The sequence below is a fragment of the Lissotriton vulgaris genome, chromosome 7 (genome assembly GCF_964263255.1).
Source record: "Lissotriton vulgaris chromosome 7, aLisVul1.2, whole genome shotgun sequence".
NCBI classification, from domain to species: domain Eukaryota; kingdom Metazoa; phylum Chordata; class Amphibia; order Caudata; family Salamandridae; genus Lissotriton; species Lissotriton vulgaris.
Genome location: NC_141695.1, coordinates 399,042,022 through 399,070,016, shown reverse-complemented (window position 1 = coordinate 399,070,016; position 27,995 = coordinate 399,042,022). Strand labels below are relative to the sequence as shown.

The 27,995-nt window shown below is 44.3% G+C and overlaps 1 protein-coding gene across 1 annotated transcript in view; it reads left to right on the top strand.

The window, feature by feature from the left end:
* GRIN2D (glutamate ionotropic receptor NMDA type subunit 2D) overlaps positions 1-27,995 on the top strand; it is a 1,061,440-nt gene that overhangs the window by 256,916 nt on the left and 776,529 nt on the right. The window contains exon 3 of the mRNA XM_086930354.1: positions 2,773-2,887. Coding sequence (XP_086786480.1) covers positions 2,773-2,887 — 115 coding nt within the window. The remainder of the gene's footprint in view (positions 1-2,772; positions 2,888-27,995) is intronic.

The window sequence follows — 27,995 nt, the reverse complement described above, 5'->3', positions numbered from 1 at the left end:
GTGGCATGGAGAGCACGGGACCCACGTCTGGGCATACCCGTCCCTCTCGGGGTGACCGGGGTGATGGGGCCATGAATAGTGCAGGTCTTTGTGTTGAGAAGTACCTACAAGGCACTCTTGAACCCCGCCCCCAAGTAATGTCCTCCCAAATAAGGAAAAACATATCCTTGTGAATGCTGGTACAGATGTCCTGGGGTGTTTTCACACCTCTTAATGGACGTCAGCAGACCAACGCCTCCGAAAAACCTACTATTTACAGTGGCTGCCAGCTCATTTTCACTGCCACTCTGTGATATCGGCTCCTCACTGGAGAACCGTGTGATGGGAACTGATATCATGTGTCACATGGTAGCCTTGTGTGAGTTGGCAGGTATATAGGTGACTGGTTCCTCTACCACTAACTCCCCCCAGTCAAAGACGGGAGTCTAAAGAGCTTATTCTTTTGAGGACTCAGCTATGTTTTCTGTTGAGCGCTACCGTTCTGTTACATCAAAGAGCTGTAAAGGAATATTACAGTAATTACGTTGTATATCACATATGCTTCAAATTGAGTTGTCTCTTGGTGTTCAGCAATGACAGTTATTATCCAGCTAAAGTGTACTCATTTTATTGATGGCAGAATGATTAAAGGATAAGTAGACCCTTCCGGATTCGGTCCTGTGAACTTCTAATTACACACAGATCTCCGGAGGGTGCTCAGGCTGCGGTACCCGAGGTCTTTCAGCATCTCGAGCTCATATGGTCTCAGTTTTCCCTCTCTACTTTATTCTGACCGTAGGATTATATATGACCAGTATGACAATCCTTTGCATCAATCCTATGTGGTAAGACTTGTGGTGACTTATAATTACCCTTGTGTAAATTATGAGGCACTGCTGGCACCCACTGGGACCGAGCTTTTACAGTAGTCGGATCAGTGGCTATTGGCACCTAAGCACCACATTGGAGCTTGGTGATGATAAGCGCATATTTTTAAAAAGGAATTGTGTCCCCAACAGGGAACACACTTTTGCTCGACAGATCAGATAGATTTTTTAGGGTGCAGTAAAGGGCTCATGGTATGACAACCTGTTGTACTGAAACTTTGTTCCCTTGGGGCTGGGATTTTATCATTCCACCATATAATTGGTTCTATTCTCTCTTTTTTCTCTCTTTTGTTCCTTGTCTCTTTGCCTTTTGTTAATGACATAATCATTTTTGGTTTCTCCTCTTTTTTATCCAATGGCACAAATGCACTTAATATAATCAGCCTTGAGAAAGCCTACCCTAGGTCTGAGTGCTGAGAAGGGGTGAAACATGTGTTGGCTGTATTTTCTGTTTTGCTCTGGTAGAATTGTTGAAGATTACTAGAAAAATAAATAAAATAAACAATCCTTGCTTATTATTAACCTACTTATCCATTTCGGAAATATAGCAAACAAGATGATTTAATTAGCCAGCTCTGTCCTTCACCGAATTCATCTTTATCTATATCTATCTCTTTCTCTATACCTTTGTATAACGGAACTCTAGCCTCTGTCCCTACCTCTACCTCTTTCTCTGCCTCCACTACTACCTCCATAGCTATCGTCTATTTCTTCCTTTATCTCTACACATACCTCTGTATTTTTCTATGCATCCACTCCTTCCTCTAGATTTGTCTCTTTTAGTGTGTCTTACTCTAGACTTCCCTCTGCCCCTACCTCTACATCTATCTTGTCCTCAACCCCTACTTCTATGACCCTCTCCCTCTACTTCAGGGGGTGTCTATCTATACCCTTGCCTATGTACCTACCACCACATATGTGTCTGCTTCCACTCGTACCTCTGTAGCTATCTTTTGCTCTACCTCTACACCTGTCTCTAAATCTACACTTGCCTCTACATTTTTCTCCATGCCTACCTCTACGTCTCTTCCCCTACTGCTACATCAGTGTTGAGCTCTACACTTTGCTCTGTGCCGACCTCTACATCTGTCTCCACTGCTACCTTTATTTCCATTCCCCAGCCTCACACACACTTCTACATCCACATCCATTGCTGCAACTACCACTACTTTTACTGCTACCTCTCCTCTCACACAATCATTTCCTTCTTCACCTACATCTCTTCACCTCCCTTTACCTTTATACATACCTCTTCCTATAACAATAATTCCACACGCAAAAATGCCGTTACCACTCATATTCCTTTTTCTGCCTCTAAACCTACATTTTCCTCAACCCTTATTCTTTGCTCTGTTTAAAATTTGCTGTTTTAAAACTATCACACATTTGCATTCTTTGAGTGTTCTTTATTTTTTTTTAATCATTCTTCTGCAAAAATCATAATGTCCACATTTCCACAGTTTCGACTCTTTAGCATGTTAATTACTATTATTGCTTCTTTATTTTTTACATAATGTCTTCTGTCTGCCACCCTCGTATTCCCTTTTTTCCCTTAATACATCTCGTTCTCTAGAATTTCCTTCCAATTAACTATAGCGCCCTCGCCTTCCAGTACATTCGATTTCCCCCCCTGCGACACTTTCTTTCTCTCTGTCTGTTGCCCAGGCCCTTCCAAGTAGATCATTCCCGCCTGAGGCCCACCTTCGGGCTCGCTGAATACCCCCTTCCATGAAAAGTGTGCTGAAATCTATTGAAACTGAAAACTAGTTGGTAATCACGGAGGGTGCGGACGGGCTTCCGCTGCCAAGGGCGACACACATTCAGTTCAAAATGTCTGCTATTGTGCGAAGCACGTTGTTAATTCGCCGTTATTATTTTTGTCTTTGTTGGCGTTGCCGATTTGTAGATATTTTATGAACATTTCCTACGGCGGCAAAGACTTCTCGTTCAATGAAGACGGCTACCTGATCAACCCGTCCCTCGTGGTGATCGCGCTGAACAAGGAGCGCAGCTGGGAGGTGGTAAGAGAACCTTTTATTTCCCTCTTCAATCTGTTATTGATCTCTGTTCTTTGTGGCCTGGTTCGTCTGGTTTCCAGAAGGTGGAACGGTCATCAAAGCCTCAGAGCGAAAGCATCTGTTAAATCTTAGGCACGCGCCCACCTTCTCATGGAAACATGGTGGCGTGTGTTTGTCTTTCTCTTCCGGCGACAAGGCCCGACCAATTGGACTTGTGGACAGATGTACAACCGTTTTTGTAGTCGTAAACGTAAATTTTGGCACGTCTGCGGCCGCAAAATAGGTCAGCCCTAAGTACAAACCCTATTTTGTGAGTTGGAACCTACTACCGATTAGGGTTTGCGACTCGCTATTAAGAAGGGGCGTGCCAATGGTGTCCTTTCCTAATAGCGAGTCATACTTCAATGTATGAATGTTTTGCGGCCACAATTACGTTCACAAAACACTCACAGTTTACCACCCATTTCAAAAAGGTGATAATCCACTTGCAAACGGGAAGGGGTACCTAGGCGATTCCTTCTCCTTTGTGACTGGTAGTGAAAATATTTTTTAAGAGGAGGCACTGGTCCCACGGCCACTGCCTACTCTTAAAAAATGAAACAAAACCGTTCCATTTTTGTTTTTTAAATGCAGCCCGTTTTCCTTGAAGAAAAATGGACTGTATTAAAAAAAACAGCTTTATTTAAAAAGCAGTTACAGACATGGTGGACTGCTGACCACAGCAGACCACCATCTCTGGAAGTGCTCGCCATTCCCAATGGGGGTTACAAATTGCAACTTGCCACAGGAATGAAGCAGGCAATTTGCGACCCCATTAGGAATCGCAAACAGTGTCTGAGACACTGTTGTAAATTCCATTTTGCGAAACGCAAATTGCGAATCGCAAAACAATGCAATTTGCGATTCGCAAATTGGAAGGGTCATAAATCTGGCCCTGTGAGGCGAGATGTGTGCAGTCATTCTGCGGTCGCAAGCACTGCGATTCGCAAAACCACAGGGCTGTGGAGTGCAGAATAGCTTGATGTTGTGTATTTAACCTATTGTGTGAGTTACAAAAGTATTTCTGTCTCACAATGTGGTTTCCAACCTCTTCCTCAAATAGGAAGGGATGTGAAAGATGAGTAAGTATGTATATCCCATTGAACGTTTACTAAACTTAAATTCACATATGTGTATCTTGATCATATATATATATTCAAGGAACATACACAGAGAGTTAAGAACGTTAAATCTATACTTAGCTATACAAACACCACTTTATGATATTCTGGTACACGATAATTTGTCCTCTCTGTTTCAGCAGGTCGATATTTCTTGTCTTGGTTTTCTGATAAAGAACCATATAAATCATCGGGACAGTTTGTGAACACTGAAAACTATGTCTTTGCAGGTGTTCCCAACTCTCCTTACTGTACTCTGTGCTGCTCTCCTGGTAATACTCATGTTCCCACCAATGATTCTAACTGCAATATGTGATAATACCTGCCACACTGTCGAGTTTTCCTTCTAGTAAGTTTGATTTCATTTTGAAAATAAAATTTCAAAGCCTGAATCCGTGAGCAATGATTTGTGATTCGTGATCCTAACATTTTTGCAGTCATAAACATATTATTTGACTTCAAAACCTTTTCTGACCCTCATTATAACAAGAGTTTATGTCACACGCTGGTGAAGCCAAGAGGCCCTCATTCTAAAGAGCCTTGGTAATTTTGAAGCGTGAATCTTTCCGGATTCACTATGCTGTGCATTATTCCGCCATCGAGCTGTTGGGTCCTAAAATTGTAGCCTTTAATTATTATGTTTTTGTGGCCCAGATGGGTGGAGACATACCACCATTTGGTGTCCTTCGTGACGTCGACGCGTTTCCGGCGGAAGCTCCCACCTTTAGTCACCATCTTCAGATTCTTTTTTCTGCATTCTGGATCGTTGCCGAGGAGTTCCAGAGTTTCAGAAAGGAATGCAAGCAAAATCGAAGATATTCGACGAAGAGTTAAGTTTTCAACTTCACTGGACTACAGGTGAAGTACCTGGAGCGATGAGGGAGAAGTTTTACAAACAAACCTCAGCGTTTGACAGAGAATGCGCTCGCAGGGGGCTCCCTGGACATGGACAAGACACCGTTCAAGTTTGGACCAATTGCCACCACAAATATGCACAAAAGGACAAGCATCCAGTCTACAACCCCTGCTTGCCGCTCGACCACAGAAGCGAAGACTGCAACGCCTGCTTGGCGTTTACAACCAAGACCCTCAGAGAAAGGAAGAGACAGAGAATGGCGAACCACAACATGCAAGGGCCACCTCCATCACTACGAGACCTGGGCCTCTCCAGTGGAGAAGAGGACAACATCGCTGAAGGGCCTGAGGACTGCACGGTCGTCATGGTCCATAAGAAGACATCAAAGGAGGTAAGGGAGTCATGACCCCAAAACATCCAAGCAACGCTTGAAAGAGTGAAGTAAAAGCCCTGAGCGACACTCGTAGGGGTGAAGCTAAATCCTCGAAAGGACCTCTGGCGTCAAAACATTTGACGAAAGTAACAGCCTCCAGAGACAGTCAGCCGAGCGGAGCCTTCGAAAAGGATTCCAAATCAACGAAAAGCCTAGAAAAGACGTTGAAGTTTGCCCTCGAGAAGGACACCTCGGCGCCGAGGAAAGAGGGACCGACATCGACGTCGACGTCCTAGAAGAGAAGCGCTCCATTCCTCAACGCCGAACATGCTGCCAAGATGGAGAGGAAGAAGAGGAGGCTCGAGGCCGAAATGGCGAGCATCCTACAGCGGTAGAAGGACTTTGACGAGAAGATGAGTCATTACACATCCCGCCAAAACTCACGGTCGAGGTCGAAAGGTACGACGAAGACGCGGAACCACAAAAAAACACCAGAACCAGTCGAGGAACTGGGGGAAGAGGACTACTGTTTTGAGGGAGAAGGCAACGAAGATCGGCAATCCTACTGGTACTCAACGTCCTCGGAGGCACGAGACGTGGAATGGCAAGATCTCGACACTGAAACGCCGGAAAAAGGCATAGACACTTACCCTTCGAGGCCTTCACCGCCAGACGACATAGGGATCTACAACATGGTCGTGCAGAAGGCTGCACAGACTTATGGAGTGAAAATGGAGAAGGAGAAGCCCAAGGCATGTTTCCTCCTGGAAACTCTACTGCCTCAACAGACCAGAAGCCAATTCCTACCAAAAATCAGTGTCCTGGACCAGGGTAGGGAGGCCTTTAAGAGCCAGCAGTATGCAAGGCTGTGACACCTAGAGCAGAGAAAAAATACAAACATTCTTCACAGGACCTTGCATACATCCAGGGGTCAGTGCCAGCCAACTCCATAATTGCAGCAACGGCTAGGAAAAGGGCCAATGTTCCCAAAAATACCGGACCACCTTCAGACAAGGAGAGTAGGAGGATGGATCTCACAGGGAGAAAGGTGGAGAGAAATGCAGCAATACAGTGGCGCATTGCGAACTCCAATGCCCTGCTCAACAGGTACACATACCAACACTGGGATGAAGTGGGGCAGCTCCTAAAGTACCTACCAGATCAGTACCAACAAAGAGCTGCTCACCTGGTAGAGAAAGGAAAGAACTTTGCAAAAGCATGCCTAAAATCAGCGCTGGATGCTGCAGAAACATCTAGCAGACTAATGCTGATAGGGGTGACTGAGAGAAGACACGCATGGCTTAGAATTTCAGGATTCAAGCCGGAGGTACAAAGCAATATCTTAAATACACCCTTCAATGGAGAGCAACTATTCGGCACACCAGTGGATGACAAGTTGACACAGCTCAAGAAGGACAATGAAACAACAAGGTCCATGGGAGCGCTGCAGTTCAGGGGGATGAGAAGAGGCACAGCCACAAGGAGATCTGGTGGTAGAAGTGGAGGAAACGTGCCGACCACATCGCATCAAACGTCCCAGCAAGGCTACCAAGGGAACAACCAAGGCCAGCAGCAGCAGGGTCAACAGCAGCAGTACTGGCAGTATCAACCCCGGGGACAGTCCTTTCGAGGGCGCGGAAATGAACAAGGACAGACACGGAGGGGAGGACAATAGCCCTCAACCAAGGGACCCCGCCAGGCATCAGGCCCCCTCCCTAGCAACACCTCAGGGTGGGCAGAAAAACAAAAAGAAAAGATGCAGCCAAACGTTCAATGACAAAGAGTGCCTCGAACACTCCTGGTAGGGGGGAGAATAAGAGACTTTATTCAGGAAAGAGGAAGGTCACATCAGACAAATGGATCCTAAACATCAAACAATACGGATACTGTATAGAGTTGGAAAGACAACCTCCAAACAGAAAACCAAGAAGAAAGGCACACTCACCAAAGGAGCTCTCGCAACTGGAGGCACAGAAATTGCTCAGCAAGGAGGCGATAGAAGTGGTACGGCAAAACCAAAGAAACAAGGGAGTTTACTCAACTTACTTTCTGGTACCAAAGGTGGACAAAACACTAAGACCTATCCTAGATCTAAGGTTCCTCAACAAGTTCATAAGAGCTCAAAATTCAAGATGACCTCCCTACAAGAGGTAATACCATAAATACAACAAGGAAACTTCATGGCTACCATAGACTTAAAAGACGAATACTTACACATTCCCATCAACCACAAACACAAGCGTCTACTAAGGTTTGTGATCAACCAAAGCCACTAGCAGTTCATAGTACTGGCATTCGGACTGAAATCCACACCAAGGGTGTTTACAAAATGCCTAGCAGCTGTCGCAGCACAAGGGGATACATGTATACTCCTGTCTCGACTACTAGCTCATAAAAGCAGGTTCGTATGATCAATGCAAACTACAAATCCAGCAGGTCATACTAACACTGACAGAACTGGGCTTCTCGATCCATTGGGAGAAATCACTGACAGAGCCAGAGCAAGTCAAGATATTCTTAGGGGCAGTGATCAACACCATACAGGCCAAAGTGTTCCCCAGCAGGAAAAGAACTTTGGCGATACTGAAGGAAACACGTCATTATCCCAAAGGGCTAGTTCTGACAGTGAGGACGGTGAGCAAGCTGATGGGAATGATGGCGTCTTGGATTCACCTGGCCCAGAATATTTGATTACACATGAGTCCATTCCAGGAATGGATACAGCAGCTAAGGTCACAGGCAACCAGGAGTTGGGAAAATCTAGGTTGTTACACATGCAGTGCATCAGGAAATAGCGTGGTGAGACAAACAAAACATATCACAGGGGACACCATTCACACTACCTACTGCAACAGTGACCCTCACAACAGACGCCTCCCAGCTGGCATGGGGCGCGCACATGAACAGACTGAAGGTGAGGGGGCTATGGTCTCAACAGGATGCGGTCAAGCACATCAACTACCTGGAACTAAAGACAGTATTCCTAGCCCTGAAAGCTTTTCAGAAGCAGCTGTACAGAAACAGAGTGTTGATCCAAACAGACAACACCACAACCATGTTCTACATCAACAAGCAGGGTGGGACACAGTCAGTAGCGCTATCAAGCCTAGCACAGGAGATATTCTCATGAGCCATACCACTAAGGATAGACCTATTAGCAATACACCTCCCAGGGCAGGACAACGTGGAGGCAGACAGGCTCAGCAGGCAGACGTCTGCATCAGACGAATAGGAGATCAACCAACAGGAATTACAGAAGGTATTACAAAGGTGGGGAACACCACAAATAAAACACACACAAGGGATGCCAAGGGTCTAAATAGAACTCTAGATATCTATACACTCAAAAAGTAGTGTGTAGAGAAGTAGTCAGTGTGTTGTAAGAGAGAAAGTGTATATATATATACCCATCAGCCCACCCATTGGCGGAATCTCGTCATCTGGGTATTTTGTATAGACTGGTATCAACTAGATGCCCCACTGAATGTATAGTGGGGGATTCTAGTATAAGATCTACCGGTGAGAGAGAGCCAACAGAATACGATGGTGATGCTGAAGGGTAAAAAGTTGCAGTGCTCAAAATGTGTGTGAAAAGGTGAAAAAGTGATTGTTAAGATTGCCTGTCGTGATGCCAGAAGAAAAACGTTATTAGGAGGGTCATCATAACGGCAAGATTAAAAACAGAGTGAAGATAGTGTAACAGCAAATACTACTATCGATAGATGAAACTATATGGTCGACATGTTTCAGCCTTAACAGCTTTCTTCAGGACCCATACATATAACACTACTGCAACAGTGAAAAATAATATGTTTTATATATTGAAACCATGCGTAAATCAAGTCCTACCGTGAGTAGGATACTTAATAGTGGTGTACAATCATGGTTGTGAATACATCTCTCCTGTAACACAAGGAAGATGGATAGGATGCAAGCAGGTCTTTAAAAGGTTCCCCTTAGACCCTTCTTTAAGGTTAGTTCTTTTTGAACACCATAAATAGCCTTATTTGCAACACACCAGAATGCAAAATGCCAATACTTCACCCAGACAACCAGACCATCGGTCACAAGGGAATGCGCTATGGATAAGTTGGTCAAAGACATTTGCATACGCTTTTCCACCGATACCAATGATACACAGGATTCTCAGCAAATGCAGGATCAGCAACAAGTCACTGATACTGATAGCACCTCAGTGGGCCAGACAGTCATGGTTCTCGCAGATTGTGGAGAGGGCGCAGGCACCAGTACACAGATTCCCAAAAAGAAGGGACCTGCTAACAATGCAGAACGGAAGGGTGCTACACCCAGAGCCAGAGAGCCTCAGCCTGGCTGCTTGGCTCCTGAAGACCTAGAGTTTGCATACCTCAAACTACCAGCGAGCAGAATGGCAGAGCCCAGGGAGGCAAGAAGGCCTACCACAAGGAAATGCTACATAACAAAGTGGAAGAGATTCTCAGAATGGTGCATTAGGGAGAATTTGCAAAGAAAGGTCAGAAGAGAGTCAACGGAGCTAAAATACTTAACGCATCTGCTGCAAATCAAGCTAAGCTACACAACTCATGCTCACTCAAAAAGGAAGAAAGGGGCAACAATTGGGTTTCCAGCTGACACACCAATTCAAGACATTTGCCAAGCTGCAACATGGTCTTCAGTGTACACGTTCACGAAGCACTACTGTGTGGATATTCAAATGAACAAGGAAGTGCAAGTGGGACAGAAGGCCTTACAGCACATTTTCAGTAACCAGTACTCATCTTCCACCCAGCCACCGCAATAAGAACAAACCGCTTCAAACTCTATGCACAGCATAGTGAATCCAGAAAGATTCACGCTGCAAAACATATAGTTTCTTACCTGTCGGTGTAGTTTTGCAGCTTGAAGATTTTCTGGATTCACTAGTGATCCCACCCTCCTCTGCCAGAAAGATGAGACAGCAGGAAAGTAGGATAAAATGGCAATCATAACTAAAGGGATCAATAAAAAGATAACCAAAGACAAGAAAAAAAGAATCTGAAGATGGCGACCAAAGTGGGAGCTTCCGCCGGAAGCACGTCGACGTCACAAAGGACACCAAATGGTGGGATATCGACGCCACCTGGGCCACGGAAAAAAAAAAAGACTACAATTCCGGGCCCAACCACTAGATGGCGGAATAATGCACAGCATAGTGAATCCAGAAAGTCTTCAAGCTGCAAAACTACACCGACAGGTAAGAAACTATGGGGCTTATTTATGAAGGCCTTGCGTCAGTTTTGCGCAGCCGGTGCGTCACATTTTGTGACGCACCAGCGGTGTAAAAAATGCTCCCTGTTGCGCCATATTTAAAAAGTGACGCATCTAGGTAGATGCGTCACTTTTTCAAAGCCTGCGCCACATTATACCTGCGTCAGGTATAATGCATGCAGAGGGGGCGTTCCCCCGCCAAAAGCCTCGTAATAGTGACGCAGTGAAATCTATGAGATTTCACTGCGTCACTTTTAGGACGCTGTTGCGTCAAAATCTTGCGCCTGCCTCACAGCAGGCGTAAGACTGACGCAAGCCCTTTCACATGGGGCTTTCCCCATGTGAAAGGACGCATTGCTGGAGTTGCGTCACTTTTGTGACACACTCCAGCAATGCGTCACTTTTGCGCTTACAGATACGTCAGAAATACTGACTTATCTGTAACTCCTTGCGACATGATGCGTCATACATTAAATATGACGCATCAGGAATGTCGCAAGGAGTGCGCACTGAGAAGTGACGCTTCGCTGCTTTCACGCAGCGATGCGTCATTTCTCATAAATGAGGCCCTATACATTTTGATTTGGTTGCAAATGGATTTTTTTTACCTGATTTGAGATAACAAGATGTGCAGGTTTTCAGAGAATTATTCCCCATGTGGAATTTGCCTGGAAAACCCTGCATCAGGGCAGGATTGGAATGTGGTAAATCTCTGACACCACAAGTTAACTCGCATTCTGATATCGATAACTCAGTCAGAATGTAGTGGAAATTCCGCCCTGGGAAAATATCATACCATGCAGTATTACTACCCGATAAGTCAATGTGAAATGACCCTCAAACGTGTATATTAAATGTATGTCCTGAAAAACACCAGGAAGGAGGAACAATTTGCATCTGGTGCACAGACACTGTACTGGCTGTAGGGTTATGCTGTGGTTCAATGCAACGTTACTACGTATATAAATGAATAACTTTGCAAATACATGAGCTTAATACTAAGCATGGGCAAATTTTGCGAATTCGCGATCCGCGAATTTGCGGATTTGCGAATTCGCGATCTGCAAAATTCGCGAATTTGTGCGAATTTACGGATTTTTGGTTTTTTGCGTGTTCGCGGGGTTTTTTGCGTGTTCGCGGGGTTTTTTGCGTGTTCGCGGGGCTTTTTGCGTCTTCGCGAGCCGCTTGCATAGCGAAGTTACCCATGCAGTCGTTTATGGGAGAGGGAGAGAGAGATAGATAGATAGATAGATAGATAGAGAGAAAGAGAGGGAAAGAGAGAGGGAGAGAGAGAACGAGAGAAAGAAAGAGAGGCCGGATCTCTGAAGGGCCAGATTCCTGAGTTGCCCCTACAGAACATACAGCTTTTTATTTTTAACAAAATGCATATGAAAATTGTGCTGTAAAGATCTCTTTTAGTTTAACCCCTCCTGACAACTCAAAATGGGTGTATTTGCCATCCTCTCCCTTCTTCCTGTTTTTTATATCTGTAAGTGCTTCCTGATGAGGTTTAATTCCTTGGACAGGTGCCTACTTGTAACTATTCTCTGACCCTGCTTCAAGGGTCAGAGCAGGGTCAGAGAATAGTTGCAAGCAGGCAACGAGGCGCCAGGAAGCAATTAGCAGCAGGTGTCCAAGTTGAAGTTAATTTGTTTGTAACCCTTTTGTAAAAGGTTACAAAGAAATTAGGTTCAACTTTTGAACCTGCTGCTGTAACCCTTGCTTGGCTGAAAATTCGTCCCCGCTGATTCGCGGATTTTACCGCGATTTCGCGAGATTGGCGGATCGCGAAATCGCGGAAAATCCGCAAATTCGCCCACGAAACGGATTTTACGCCCACCCTTACTTAATACACCTAAAGCCTTTGCTAATGGAACTCCCAGACAACCATTAGTATTGGTAACAAATCACCACAATGTAAACCTATTATACTTCGTTTAAGGTACAAATTTGTAGACAGTATTACATTGTGTCGTAGAACCACAAGTGCAGAAAGAGCACTTCAGTACGAATGAGTCTTATAAACAAAAAAAAAGTTTATTAAAAGAAATTCGTACCAAATGAGAACACCCCTACCAAGAGCACATACTCACAGCAAACACAAAAGGAAATAAAATCCTATTCAATATGTTGGACCCAGGTAAACAGTGTCTAACATCTTTCAGAAACCGCCTGCAGTAGTCAACAGCAGACTGAGATGCTACAGTCAATAAATCAAAGAGCAGTTTACATCACTAAAAGCACACTTTAAGCATGAAGTGGCAATCGACACCAAAACCACCAATATCAAAGGCAGCCTAATGTCACTAAAAGCACTCAACCCATTCAGTGATCTACTGTGATGTTACCACCCTTATCAAAGACTGTCTAATCTCACTGAGAGCATTCCATACAAAGCCTCATTGTGTAGATGCAGTCAACTTCAGCACCGGGTGTCTACGTTCACAATCATCAATTGTAAAACCTCCCTTAAAAACAATCCACACAGAGTGAACTTGATGATGCATCTAACTTCCAACAATGTTTCCTAACTCCACTAGAAACAAAACACACACACACAAACACACACGCAAACACACACACACCCCCACCCAAAAATGTTGAATACTCTCTAAAATCACACATAAAGTCTACTCCTGTCACTTCAACCAACCTTAGCAAAGACTACCTAACTTCACTTCACCATCACACACACAGGTTGCTCCCACCAGGGGCTGTATTATCTGGAGGGTGCACTGCCATAGTCTGGCCCACGGCGCACCTTTTAGTGGCATTGCCGGGTTCAGACCTGATCAGTGCTCCATATTACAGTGAATGCACTGCCCTTAGGGCAGCTACTAACTCTTGCCTTCCCAGGGGTCCCACTTTAAATGCAGATGGCCTGTTTGAAGCAGCCAGCCAATCCATCTTACATTTTGTAGACGGAGACACATCCTGTCTTTCAAAGGATGATAGAGATAACCCTAAAGAATGGCGCAGAATGCCTGGTAGGCCATTGGGACCCCTTAATTCCATTTCAAGGGTCACCCATGGACGGCACACTGACTATGCACTGCCTCCTTATGGTGCATGCTCAGTACACTCCCTGACTGCTCTTTTGGCTCTGGTTGCAGCCAATAAATGTGGTCTTTGACGTCACCGAGAAGTATCTCGTGTCTCTGTATTCTAAGACAGGTGAACCCGAAGACATCGGGCGTTTCCCCTGGCGCCGCTGGGTTCTAAAACCCGGTTCTTCAGTAAGCGCCCAACGTGGGGCGACTTCAGCGGTACCAGTCCAAGCCTGAAGATCGTGAGGAGCTTCGTGTGATAATTCTGGAGGAAGGCCTGCCACTTCATCGACCCCTGTATGTCGTCGTGGTCGGAAAGTCTTTGCTGCGAGGTTCCCAGCTTTCCGACGGCTACGAAGGACTGCTGCCCTGACTGTCGCCCTGTCTTGGAGCCATTAGACGATTTGTAAAGCGTGATGATAGACGGGTCTTCTGGCGACGCCATCGACATTTCAGTTAACCAGGAACAGAGGTCTACGAAGCACAACACGGGTGGTTCGCTAGAGACTGCACAAATTCATAGAGCGGAGCATCGTCTTTTATGTTAAAATTCACATTCCTGGCTAGCATCAGTTACATGCAAACTGGCCAATCAAATGATGACATTTCATACATATTGCATGACGACAAACCCACTTTCCATTGTCCAGCCCACCAGAAATGACCAAGCAAAATCCAACATTCCTGCTCGAACAGGCCAGACGGACCCATAATAAAAGACCTCATCCCAAATCAGTAATTAAGCCATAAAGGAACAGAAGCAGATGAGAAGCAAGATAGAAGGGTGTGTGCATGTACCATAAACTCAGCAATGTCTTGCTCTTTGATCTCTATCTGACCAGCTGGCTAACAAGGAACTGACTCAACGAGGTCAGCCTCGGACAAGGGAGTCAGCTCGTTCAGGTCACACAAAAGTCAGCTAAAGGTGTACGTGTCCTAACGACTCATTCGGCCGTAGTCATCGGCCTATGTGAGGGCAACCACAAAATGGCTGCCGTACACAAAATGGAACCCGAAGGTTCGAACGAAATCCCTGAATACGTAGTGTTTCCATTCATCCGTTATGGCGAAAACACTCCGCACTCGTCATTTGCGGTCCGCTGATACCAAAATTGTCTTTATCCGACGACCTTTATTGAACAGGTTCAGAATCACGGAACCCCACAGTGACTCATGTGATGCAAGAAATCCTTAGCGAAGGTTGTCTTATTTCGGTCAAACTAGTTTATATATTTAATTTAGTGAGGTGACTTAAGCAACATCAGCAGATTTTGTCTAAAAGCATTAAAACCCCTTAACAAGCAAAGTGGACTGTGGCAATGCAACCAAACTCAGCTGAAAGCATCACTACACATAATAGGCACTGCTGGCCAAACTAATGCAGTCAAACGTCACACTGCGTCACTAAAAGCTATCCAGACATATATAGAACTTGTGTAACCACAAAAAGCCCTAGCAAAGCTTGTCTAACCTCATTTAACACTCTATGCACTGAGAAGACTTGGGTAACCCCCATCACCACATCAAACATTGCCTACCCTCTTTTAAGTCGCTTCTCACATAGTACCACCACACCATAACTTCACTTAAAGAGATCCATATACATTTGCCCAACATAGGACAGTTTTGTTCAAGGGAAGCAAACATTTCTGTAGTTTTAAAAGTTCACAATTTCCACTAAAGAACACATCTCATCCTTAACTCAGTTTGGAAGTGGGACCTTGCTTCTAAAAATTACCAGAGTGAATGAACTCCTGGCCAATTGCATGCAGAGAACTTGCTGCTTCATTGTTTGTCCCGTGGGTATATGGAATACTTAAGAATATAATCTCGAACAATACTTTTGCATTTATTTAATCCCTATAAAACATATTTTTTAAAAAATATTGGCCTAGTTGGCCCTGATCAGCCAGTCGACAGCACTTTTGTATCTGCTGGGACAGGGAGAGGAGTGGTGAATAGAAAGCAAAAAATTGGTTTCCGCTTAAGACTGCAACTTGCTGCTCTGTCTGTGAGAGCATCATAAATGCAGCGGATGTCATTTCTAGCTCGTGTTGGCCTACATCTTAGACGTCTCACGGAGAACCTGTGCCAGAGTAGTTCATCTACGTTCCTGCAATGCAGATAGTGTCCAGAAGGGTGAGCTGCCTACTCATGGTGTCTAATGGCACTACTCCCAACACTTTGCATATTCATTGTATGTATTTCAGACACTTCTCTTCAGCTACCCTTCTCAAAAAGCACAAGACACACCAGTTGTATATTCAAGAAAATACCTAGACTGCATAGTGCAAGCAAATAAAACAAAGAGTTCTGACATGAGTAAAAATGTCAAAATTCCAGAAAACATTATTCACATAGTTTAACCGACATTTTTCTTGGGATCAGTACACAACCTAACTTCGTTGGCCGAGCATTAAACAAACTACGCATGCCACTGCTCCACCAGGTGACTGCTCTCCCGCACCCATTTGTGCGCAACCTGAAGGACTGGTGCTCACATCTCAGATTAGGGGAAAGTAAGATGACAGACCTGTTAGATGTACAACCCACCTATCACCTAAGTCCAGTTCCTCTACATGGTGAATAAAGCCAGAATACAGTATTTATTAGGTAAGTTATGCATAAATGATGCCAGCCACACAACAATGGAGAACAAGATGTAGTGCCACAGAGATGATTAATACTACAGGTTATTCATCTTCTTCTCCAAGAAATAAGTGTTGGGCAAATTACTCCAAATGGAAAATGAACATATTGCTACCAGCCATCAATGATGGACACTCACTTTCTATGCAGGGCACACATTACACGCCCTTTCCTAGACATTAACTTAGTAATTTTCACAGTAGTTTTTCATGATCATCTGAAACACATTGATGCATAATTTCCAGAAGAAGCAATGCTGGACGCAATTTAGCCCGGGCAAGGAATCCAATATGCCTCAACCTCAGCTCACGATCATTGCCAAGATTTAAAGCAGCCCATATACTAGCATGGAGCTGTTCAGTGTACAAGGAAACTGCTGCTGTCTAGAAGACCAAGACCCGATAGAAGGCAATGCTATCGGTCATGATCCATCTTTTCACCAGCTAGTTGTCTCTCTCAATCAGGTGGAATCCGCCCCCTCCAGGCTTTGCCGTTGCCTGGAGGCAGTAGCAAACTGGATGGACTTGTCCCACCTGAAATTGAATGGAGGAAAAACAGAGCTGATGCTTTTAGGAAAACGAGCCATATTCAATAACATGATACATTGGCCCCCCTGTATGGGTCCAGGACCTACCCCAAAGACCGAGATAAAGAGTCTCGGGTTTTGGTTGGATACAGAGCTGTCATTCAAGACCCAGGCAAGGAAGACAGTGGCCACCTGCTTCGGACTGCTGAAAACAATTCGGAAAATCCTCCCTCAGCTACCCGAAACAGCAAAGAAAACCATAGTCCAGTCCGTTGTTCTATCTAGGCTGGATTATGGAAATGCGCTCTATCTTGGAGCCCCCGTGTCGGTTATCCGGCAACTTCAGGTTGTCCAGAATTCCGCAGCACGGCTACTTACGGGCACCAGCCATCGTACATCAGCCAAGCCCGCACTCTGCACCTTGCACTGGCTCCCCATAAAGGAGCGAATCCATTTTAAGACACTCTGCACGGTCCATAAAACACTCTATGGGAGTGGCCCCCCCATTCTAGATGACATGATCAGACCATACAAACCCACCAGGAATCATCGCTCGAACCAACAAAACCTGCTGATAGCTCCTAGGATCAGCAGAGCCCGCACAGGAGGTCGTCTGTTCTCGCACAATGCGGCTGGGTTGTGGAATGCTCTTCCTCCACCTCTTCGCCAGGAGCCTAACCTTCTTGTCTTTCGGAAAAAGTTAAAAACTCTTCTGTTTCCAAAAACTAGATAACTCAGATCTCCATTTTTAATTCATCCCTGTCTGGTCAGTCTTAAGCGCTGGGATGCTCCCGAGTGGCCATGCGCTATAAAAGAACCTTTTAATAATAATAATAATAGATGGTCCATACCCTTTGCAAGGGCATTAATGCGAAAATAGGAGTGATGGATGATAAACAATGAGGTATGGGGAAACAAAAAACAATGAAGTCACAATACATTCATAAGAATGAACGTTGAAAATGTTTATATATTTTATCCTTCTGAACTTTACATTTGGCCCGGCCCACGATTTTAGATGTTCTATCCTTCTGACCTTTACATTTGGCATGACTCAAGCTCAATTCTATGTATGGCAGTCTAATCACTTAAAGGTTATTTACTACACTGACTACCCAGTATCGATTGAGCTATGAACACCATCTGCCCGACTCTGCACCCTCCCCCCACCCCCCACCCCCCTCCTTTGAGCCATACCGGCCACGACTGATAGTTTTCTTAGGTGAGGGTGGAAAGGCTGTTTTTGGGGGTTGGGGGAAGGCATGCCTTCTGGCAATTTATTAGGGAGCCAGGATGCACTGGATCCATCATGACCATTGAGTATAGTAGACTAGCCATGATCAGCTACCTTCCTTGCTCTCGTTTCTCCTCCCCACAACATCCTCCCTAGTATGTATGGCCCGTCTGACAAACTGGGGCTTTCTCGTTCTGGCGATGCAAGCTAATAATAGAGACTGTGACTGTACAAGACGAGAACAATTAATGCACACCAGTACTCTTCTCGCCAATAATTCTAAAATCACCATGTTATTACAACCATGGATTATGAGCAAACAAATTAATATGATAGAAAAGTACACTTGAAGTAGAACCAATATGCATGCCTTGTCACCATGGATGAAGACAGATAGTTGAGTTGTTAGGACTTTTTTTGCCTACAAACAACATACTCGTATCAAATGATGCCTACTGATGAAGGGCTAGTCTAATGCAATAAAATTGTATTCTAACAAACGTGTGGTACCTGCCCGGCAGAATAATCAGGCCTTACGAATGGCGGGGGCACCGCTACCGATGGCATGGCGGTGGAGATCTTCCCGCCATCCAAATGGGGCCCTTTGTTAGTTACAAAAATCAAATGTGCAGATTTTCAGTTAAGAAAGGTTTAGCTTGTGTAGCATGGACTTGATTTCAGTTTCAATTTTTTTTCTTCTCCATATTCCAAGGGCACTGACAGAGGTTGATTACAAATAAAAACGGTATTGGCTGTTAGGCGCTCACAATCTTCTTCATAAAAAGTTGCCTCAGGGAATCATTATTTTGTACATCAAAATGAAATATCCAACAGAAGAACACATCATCGGTCAGTAAGGACCCATTGGAAAACTAAAAGGTGAACAATGTTAACAAACAGACCTGGTTTGTGATGTACGGCTTAGGTGAAACATGCTTAAGCAAATCCAGCCAGTTAACTACTAAAAGGGTGCTGTCAGCCCCACTCCCTCGCTCCTCCAAGCATACATTTTCCTGTCTGTTTGGAAGGTCTGGTTAGTCTCTGAGGAGCTTAATATCCCTTGGATGCTATAATGCACATAAAGATAGCAAATTGAACAAGATTTTTTAGCAGTTTTAAGCTACGAAGTGAAGTCCCTCTCTCCTTAGACCCTCACCATGAGGGCCTATTTAATTGTGATATGTGTGGTAATTCCTGTTTCTGCATATGTAACAATTGCAAGTTTGGCAGCTAACACCACAAACCAAACCTGCCGAAATTGATCAGGGGAAAACCCCCGATAATTACCAGGAAATGAGGATTTTGGTGACTTACGCACCAAAATCCGTATGCAAGCCTCCATCATATGGGACAAACGGGTCGGCCATGTATGTATATATATGTATATGTATGACAACAAAATACCTCCGCACAAACAATCAATGCTATTCCCCATCAAAGCAAACCTCGAAAACCACTCCTCTAATCTTGCACATTTGAAAGAGAACAGAGACTCCAAAAAGACAGCGCAATGTGATAGCCCAAAATACATTAAAACCATGGCAGCAGTAGAGCAGCCTCATTGGCATAAATGTGCAAGGAGAGAGGCAGGAACCTTCAGCACAAAAGTAGGTACTGGCTTATTTAGAGCATGTGTTCTATCAAGTGGTTGGGCAACTTCTACAAGAGTACGTGGGATCAGAAAGGGAAAACTGAAATGAGAAGATGCCCACCAACTGTAGAAATAAATCCCAAAAAATAACCACCTGACTCCACAGAGAGACAGAGTGCGAGCACCTGATGCAGTTTTTTTGATGTCATAACGTTTTTGACTAGATTTTAATACAAGAAAAGAGAACAGCAGAAGCTGTTACATACAAGTTGATGCCGATCACGATTCTTAGATTACCAATTTATAAATATTAGGTAACAGTATTTGGTTTACTAGGATATAGAGAGCTATTTTCTGTAAGTGTGCATTGCTTCTCCCGAGAGAGAGAAAGAAGAGAGAAGAGGAGGATCATATAAATCAAGAACGGCTATGGGGGAGTGGAGGAAGGGTGAGGAGAGGTAGCAATCAAGGTGTAGGTATCATGGTTAGCTAATAGCAGAAGAGGAATTCGGGAGCTAATATTGCAGGTGTTTGTTGTCTCCTGTTTGTTGTTGTTAGTGCGCGTAGATGGAAGAGGTAGAAGGCGTATCTGGTATCAATCAAGGTGTCCTTGTTTTTTGGGGGATATAGGTCTAGTTTGGACCAAAGCCGAGACGTTTTAGTTTTTTTTCATTTTGATTATATATAACATTATCAGAGCACCTTAAGAAACACCCTCAGGCCTACCTAGTGAGGGAAGATATGTTGTTATAGTTCTTCCATTCACTTAGGAAGATTTTTACTGCTAGTATTAAGAGTATGTCTGGTAGAAGAGGTTCTGCTACTGCGATGGAGAGAGGAGGAGTAATGCCCATTGTCCTTGTGCATTGATGATTGAGTTGAGTTTTAGATCTGTTTGGAATACCTTGTTAATCGTATGGTCTATGTCTGCCCAAAATGATTTTGCTAATTTATATTGTAGGGGTATATGCTCTAGATCTCCTTAAGATTCCTTGTAATTCCAAAGAGTTGTTCATTTGTAAGAGACCGCATTTAAATGGTTTGTCTGAGGTCCAGAATGATCTATGTAGTGTCCAGAGTTTACATTGGATTGTGTTGTGTAGTTCTTATAAAACCTGTATAGGATCTGCACGTTTAGACAACATACACTGTAGGATTGGTGTCAGACTGATTCTAGACACCCCCACCAGGTATGTTGGCCTGTGTACCAGCTAGCTCACAGTACCACTAGAAACTCCTCTTACCAAGGAGAGAATAGTTCTTGGCAACAGACTATCGAACACGACAACCCTGATCCCTCAGGACAGTGGAAACAGTGTACTACTTTTTGCTCATTCACTCGTGCGCACTTAGTCTCAGAGAGATACACTGAATAAACAGTATGGACATTTTTTCAATAACTATTTATTGAACAGTCGTTATTCTAGTGTACAATAGATGTGCTGACACAACCATTAGACAGCACCAGATGTAAATGATTAGAAGCACTAAGAAAGTATAAGGATGGTAGATCTCGACCATTTTGCTATAACCTTGAATACAGGCAAGTATATAAAATACATGACAATAAAATGCGTACTCCTAGGATGCTACCCTAACTAGATGTACCTAAGTGTACCTAGCATGTATGTAGGTGTTAAGCCAAGAATCCCTCTAGGATGAAGTCAACCCCGTTACCAGAAGTGAGAGACTGTGGAACCCCATCTTGGTCTCTAGTTGGACACCCGCAAAGGATGTTAGACCACTGCAAGCTGGAGTATCTGCATGCAGGAACCTCAGGAAATCCTGATCTTACACAATAACATAAATATTTATCAATTAAGTAATTAATATTGATTGAAAATTAATTATTAATTACTTTTAATTAATTTACTTCCCACCCTACAAAACCCACAAGTCACACCAGAAAATGAAATTACCCAAAATACGTAATTAACATAAATATTTAGCAATTACTTAATTAATATTAATTATACCTAATTTACTTCCCACCCTATTCCCCCACAAAACCCACAACCCACACCTACAATTTGACATAAATAATAATTTTGCAACTAATATAATTACTTATCAATTAAGTAAGTTATAATTAAACATAATTATAAATTAATCATAATTAACCGACTTCCCACCCTATACCGGTACAACTCACAACACGCACCTAAAACTTAACATAAAAAAGTTAATTACATAATTAACATAATTATCAACTAAATAATTAATAATGAAAATGTAGTAATAATTATAATTTATTTTCTTCCCACCCTGTACTGCTATAAACCCCAGAAATCACTACAGTACTAAAAATCACAAACATTTATTAAACTAAATTTAATAACTACTAATAATGTAACAACTATTTTAAACACATAAACAATAATTATACAAAACGTTTATAACACATAGATTTGAAATATATACTAAAATATGTAACAATAATTAAAAAATTATATTTTAAACAACTACATTTCTATAAACGAAATTAATGATTTCGATATTTGCAAAATCAATATTACTTACCTTAAAATCAATATTCTTGACAATGATATTCTTGCAGACGATATTTTTATGTCACAATATTTTAGACACAATATTTTGGTATGACGATACTTTGGTTTCGATATTTTGTCTGAATACCGTTTGTGATATCTTAGGGAAGCAGAGTAGGTTCAGAGGGTACACTTTGATTAGTTCCATGTTCAGAGAGTAGCCTGAAGTGTTTACATGTGATTTGATTGCTTGAAGAAAACTTCTGGTATTGCTGATCACTGGATCAAATGCCTATTAGCAGTTGTTAGTAGGAGCAGTAGGTTAGTTTTGCTTATAGTGCAAGACTCATAGTTTCAAAGATAGGTCCTAGGATATATATCTGTATTACCTCTTGTAGGAAGATCCATAAGACTTTGTCCGAGACCTTCTTAGCCTCTTATGCCATGACCGTTGAATCAAACTTTCGCGATTTTGCCTTCTCTATAGCATCGGCGAATAATCAAATGTTGTGGGAGGCCAATCTTCCTTTTATAAAACCTGTTTGAGAAGGATATGTTAGAATAGGCTGAATTTTCTCAAGTCTAGTAGCTAAAATTATACAGGTATATTTTACATTGAGTAATAAGTAGAGTTATTGGTCTGTAGTTTTTGGTCTGTAAGGGGTCTTTATCTGTTTTATGGATCAGTACTATGTTTACTTCTGAGAATGCGTTGCTTGCTGAGCCTGTACGTGGATGGCGTTTAAAGAGAGTTTCCATGTGATCTATTAGTTGATCTTGGATTTTTTTTTATCTGGCGAGAAACCCGCCTTGGCCCTTGACATTTTTGAGCGATGGTATCACCTTTATAACTTTAGATTTACTGATATATTTGTTCAATAATTTTTTCATTTTTTCATTTTATTATATATACACAGAAGATTGTTTTTATCCAGGAAAATCAGACAATCTTGTTTAATTGGATGCCTTTGTGGGTTGCATAAGGTGGCGTAGTATTAATGAAGGATTTTTATGAGTTCCTTCGTGTTTGTTTTAGTATGTTCAGATTTATCTATTATTGCCGAAATATTCAGCATACTCTGTTTGGCTTTGAGATATCCTGCTAGGGTTTTCCCTGCTTTATTTTTATCAATTTTGTTTTGTTTTTAGGTTGTCGACCCAACTGTAAGGTCTCATGCTTTTGATTTGTTGTAATTATAGCAATATTACATAATTAAATTATAGTGGGGAGAGGAGTTGGCCTATCGGCTAGGGCGTTCGACCTCGAATCTGGGAAACCGGGTTCAAGTCTCGGCAATGATGCTGAACATCCTGGGATTCTGGGCAAATCACTTAATGTTCTTGTGCCTAAACAAAATGAATGTGTCCTCATGTAACACAATTGGTGCTATGTAAAGCGCTCTTATACCCGGTACCTGGTCAAGTTCACACTAAATAAAACTTCAGTTTGTCTAGGGTATTTTTATGATTGCTTTGTGTTAGTTGGCATTCTAGTATCTTAATTTCATTCTCTAGTTCCTCTGCTTTTTTACTTATACTCCTGTTGAACATAATGCTGATCAAATCTCCTTTCACTGAGGCTATCATCACATTCCATAAAGTTTTGGGCAACAAGTTTAGGGACATGTTCTCTTGGAAAACGTTTTGGATACTATTTATTAGTTGTGTTGTGGCCTTTTAATCATTTAGAATCTCAACATTGATTCTCCATATCTTCTTCCCAATAAGGTAGTTGTACATTATCATGTCTAATGACATGCAGGTATGATCAGAATTTTTTATTAGCTTCATTTTGGTATTAGAACAGTTTGGTGTGTGTTATTTGTCAACATATAGGGCATGTTTACGACTTTGGCGGTGCATTGCCGTGTCCACCACCCTGCCGCCTCACTACCAAAGCCGTGGTCGGGGTGCCTACCATATTAGGAATTTCCTCCTGTCTGGGGTTTTCTTGGGCATTCCCAAGGCGGTGCCTTTAAAAATGGGTACCGCAATGGGAACGCCAAAAACAGTTCCTGCATGGCATGCACTGAAAAGTTCATTCTGTGCAGGAACTGGGGCACATGCACACAGGAGGGCACATATTGTGCCACCCTGTGTACATCCACAGGTCTCAGAGGCACCAGGGGGCCCTGCAGGCCCCCTTTGGTTCCTCCCCACCAGGATTTTCATGTAGGAGAAACTCCCATGCAAACCCTGGCAGAGAGGAAATTGCTAATATGTGTGACAGGACCGTTGCGGTCCCAACAAGCATATTGATGCCTCTAAGCCTCTGCAACATCGCCAGGACAGTGGTTTCCTGGCAGCCGCGGCGGGTCTGTGGTGGTCCGACTGCCTGATTCGTAATAGGACGGTCAGGAGTCCGCCACCACCTCGCCCACAAGAGTCTGGCGCTCCATGGACCACTACACTCGTAATCGTGCCTCTTTGTCTATTCTTGAGAGCATGTTGTAAGGGTGTGAGTAGAAAGTAAATTCCCTTCCTGTCATTTTGTATAGTCTCCAGATGTCTTTTGATTCAATTAGGCTTAATTGATTTTTCACCTGTTTATGTGAATTGCTCGGCCTGTACTTGTTCGAAGACATCTTGACTAAAATAATATCCCATGGGAGATTGAAATCCGAACACAATACTATCCCAGAGTTTTTGGTATCTCAAATATTCTTTTGTTTAGCATTGACCAGAACTTCGGGTCATCTTTTGTCGGGGTAAATATGTTGATTATATAAAGGTCTATTTTGTCCTTGTTTCTCCTACTGATTAGCCATCTGCCTTCTTTGTCATGTATGTTGTCCATTATTCTCAATCCTGTTTTCTTTGAGATAAGTATTATTATGTCATTTTTTTTATAGAAGGGAAACATGTTAGGTCTGTGAACCAATGATTTTACGCGGTTCTAGCGATTGGGTCATCAGTTCTCATTTCTTGTAGTAGAAGAATATCCTCTTTGAGTTTGTGACAATATTATCTTTCTTCACTTAACACGGTGATTAACACCTTTGTAGAATTTTAGTAGTGCTATTAGTCATTGAATTGGAGTGTGGTTAGTAATTGTTACATAGTTTGTTTGGAGGGCAACTTCAAGAGAGTTGTATAGTATGTTTTCTACATGTATCATGTCAATTTTATAGAACGCAGCATTGTGTTGTAAGAGAAGGTTAGTGTTGTTTTGTTAAAACCTAGATTGTGCAGGGCTAGACCTAGCAATATTCATACAATAGCGAGAGGCAACCAAACTAATTTTTGTTTTGGTGCCTTTCGCTATTGTGTAAATGTATTGATGTACAACTAATGGTGGCTAGTTGTTTGAGGTGGGCAATCAGTGTGGCTGAAATGTACTGTGCATGTGGTTTCCTGGCTGCCAGAATCTGTCTAGACCAGGCAACCATGAGAAAGGGGAGCTCGGGAGGATGAGTGGGGTAGAACACAAAGGGGTGAAAGAGAAGAGAAATTGGGTTATTAGCTAAAGATACTGAACATCCCAAACATTTATCAAGGGCTGTGGGAGCTTCAGACACGCCAGAGTTTACAGGATCCACACCTTAAACAGAACAAGCATTTGCAATGCAATAGGTCTCGCCTTAGGAAAGTTGGAGCTATTGGTATGGTAAATGACACATTTTTTATTTATGTGTTTTTTTTTAAATAACGTAATTAATAGCTTTGTCATTTACAATGCCAATAGTTATAACTTTCACAAATGTGACACCTATAGCATTGGTAATGCAACATGTTTTGTATTTATGTGACTTACATGTGTTGATATTCCTGAGTGATGTGGTGGTGTGCCCGAGTGATGTGGTGGTGTGGCCGAGTGATGTGGTGGTGTCCCAGAGTGATGTGGTGGTGTCCCAGAGTGATGTGGTGGTGTCCCAGAGTGGATGTGGTGGTGTCCCAGAGTGATGTGGTGGTGTCCCAGAGCGATGTGGTGGTGATGTGGTGGTGTGGCCGAGTGATGTGGTGGTGTCCCAGAGTGATGTGGTGGTGTCCCAGAGTGATGTGGTGGTGTCCCAGAGTGATGTGGTGGTGTCCCAGAGCGATGTGGTGGTGTCCCAGAGCGATGTGGTGGTGTCCCAGAGCGATGTGGTGGTGTCCCAGAGCGATGTGGTGGTGTTCCAGAGCGATGTGGTGGTGTTCCAGAGCGATGTGGTGGTGCCCCAGAGTGATGTGGTGGTGCCCCTGAGTGATGTGGTGGTGCCCCTGAGTTATGTGGAGGTGCCCCTGAGTGATGTGGTGGTGTCCCAGAGTGATGTGGTGGTGTCCCAGAGTGGATGTGGTGGTGTCCCAGAGTGATGTGGTGGTGTCCCAGAGCGATGTGGTGGTGATGTGGTGGTGTGGCCGAGTGATGTGGTGGTGTCCCAGAGTGATGTGGTGGTGTCCCAGAGTGATGTGGTGGTGTCCCAGAGTGATGTGGTGGTGTCCCAGAGCGATGTGGTGGTGTCCCAGAGCGATGTGGTGGTGTCCCAGAGCGATGTGGTGGTGTCCCAGAGCGATGTGGTGGTGTTCCAGAGCGATGTGGTGGTGTTCCAGAGCGATGTGGTGGTGCCCCAGAGTGATGTGGTGGTGCCCCTGAGTGATGTGGTGGTGCCCCTGAGTTATGTGGAGGTGCCCCTGAGTGATGTGGTGGTGCCCCTGAGTGATGTGGTGGTATCCCGGAGTGATGTGGTGGTATCCCGGAGTGATGTGGTGGTATCCCCGAGTGATGTGGCGGTATCCCCGAGTGATGTGGCGGTATCCCCGAGAGATGTGGCGGTATCCCTGAGTGATGTGGCGGTGTCCCTGAGTGATGTGGCGGTGTCCCTGAGTGATGTGGCGGTGTCCCAGAGTGATGTGGCGGTGTCCCAGAGTGATGTGGCGGTGTCCCAGAGTGATGTGGTGGTGTCCCAGAGTGATGTGGTGGTGTCCCCGAGTGATGTGGTGGCGCCCCCAAGTGATGTGGTGGTGCCCCCGAGTGAAGTGAATATATATGAGTGTTTAATAGTCTGTGTATGTGGATGTCAATGCATGCCACGGCCTGCTAGTGCGTGTATACCCGCACGTCAGAAGGGGACTATACACGGATGCCTAATTGTACAGCCCTGGGCGTGTGTGGACAATCATCACAGTGAAGATGTTTGTATGCAATCTAGGTGAGTAAGTCACTGCCCCCTTTCCTGGCAGTGCTTCCTGCTGACGGACCACTGGTCCTACTCTCACCTTGCCCGGGCTCCGGCTCGGTGCCACAGTACCGGCCCTCGTACCTAGAGTCCACCACCTGGAAGCTTTTGGTCCGCAGGTTCTCCAGCATCTCCTCGAAGCTCTTCACCAGCCGACCGTCCAGCGTAGCCTTGAACTGGGCGGGCTCGGGCCTGCTGGCCTCCGCAGTCACAGGGCTGGCCTCCGCAGTCACAGGGCTGGCCTCCGCAGTCACGGGGCGGCCCTCCCGCACCCAGTTCCGGAAGCCGCCATTGAGCACCGACAACCGAAGGCCCGGAACATCCACGAGGCCCGCGGGGCGTAGAAGGAGCCCAAATGGTCGCCGTCGTAGACCACCACGTGCGTGCTGTTGCCCCCGCCCAGGCTGCCCACGTAGTCGCCGAACAGCTGCTCGCCGGGCAGCATCACCTCGTAGATGTATTAAAGGCATAACAAAGTGGTTTGCTGACAGAAGCTGAGTCACTATATTTGACAAAGGGCACATTTAGAAACCTGCTCACTACTTTGCCAAACTTGGAACACCTATACACACTTAATATGCAGCACTCCAGGCTGACCCTCGAGTTTCTTCAAGTTCCCGCCGGGCCGCCGCGCTGCCTGGAACGACCCGGAAGCGGTTGGGCAGCCGGCCAATCGCAGCGCGGCCCCAACCGGAAGTCCCGCCCCCATCGCGGCGCGAGAGAAAAGCCACTGTCCGAGGAGCCCCGAGGGCTCCTGATCGAGTCCCGGTCCCGAGATGGGGGACCGGGTGAAGAGCGGCCGGG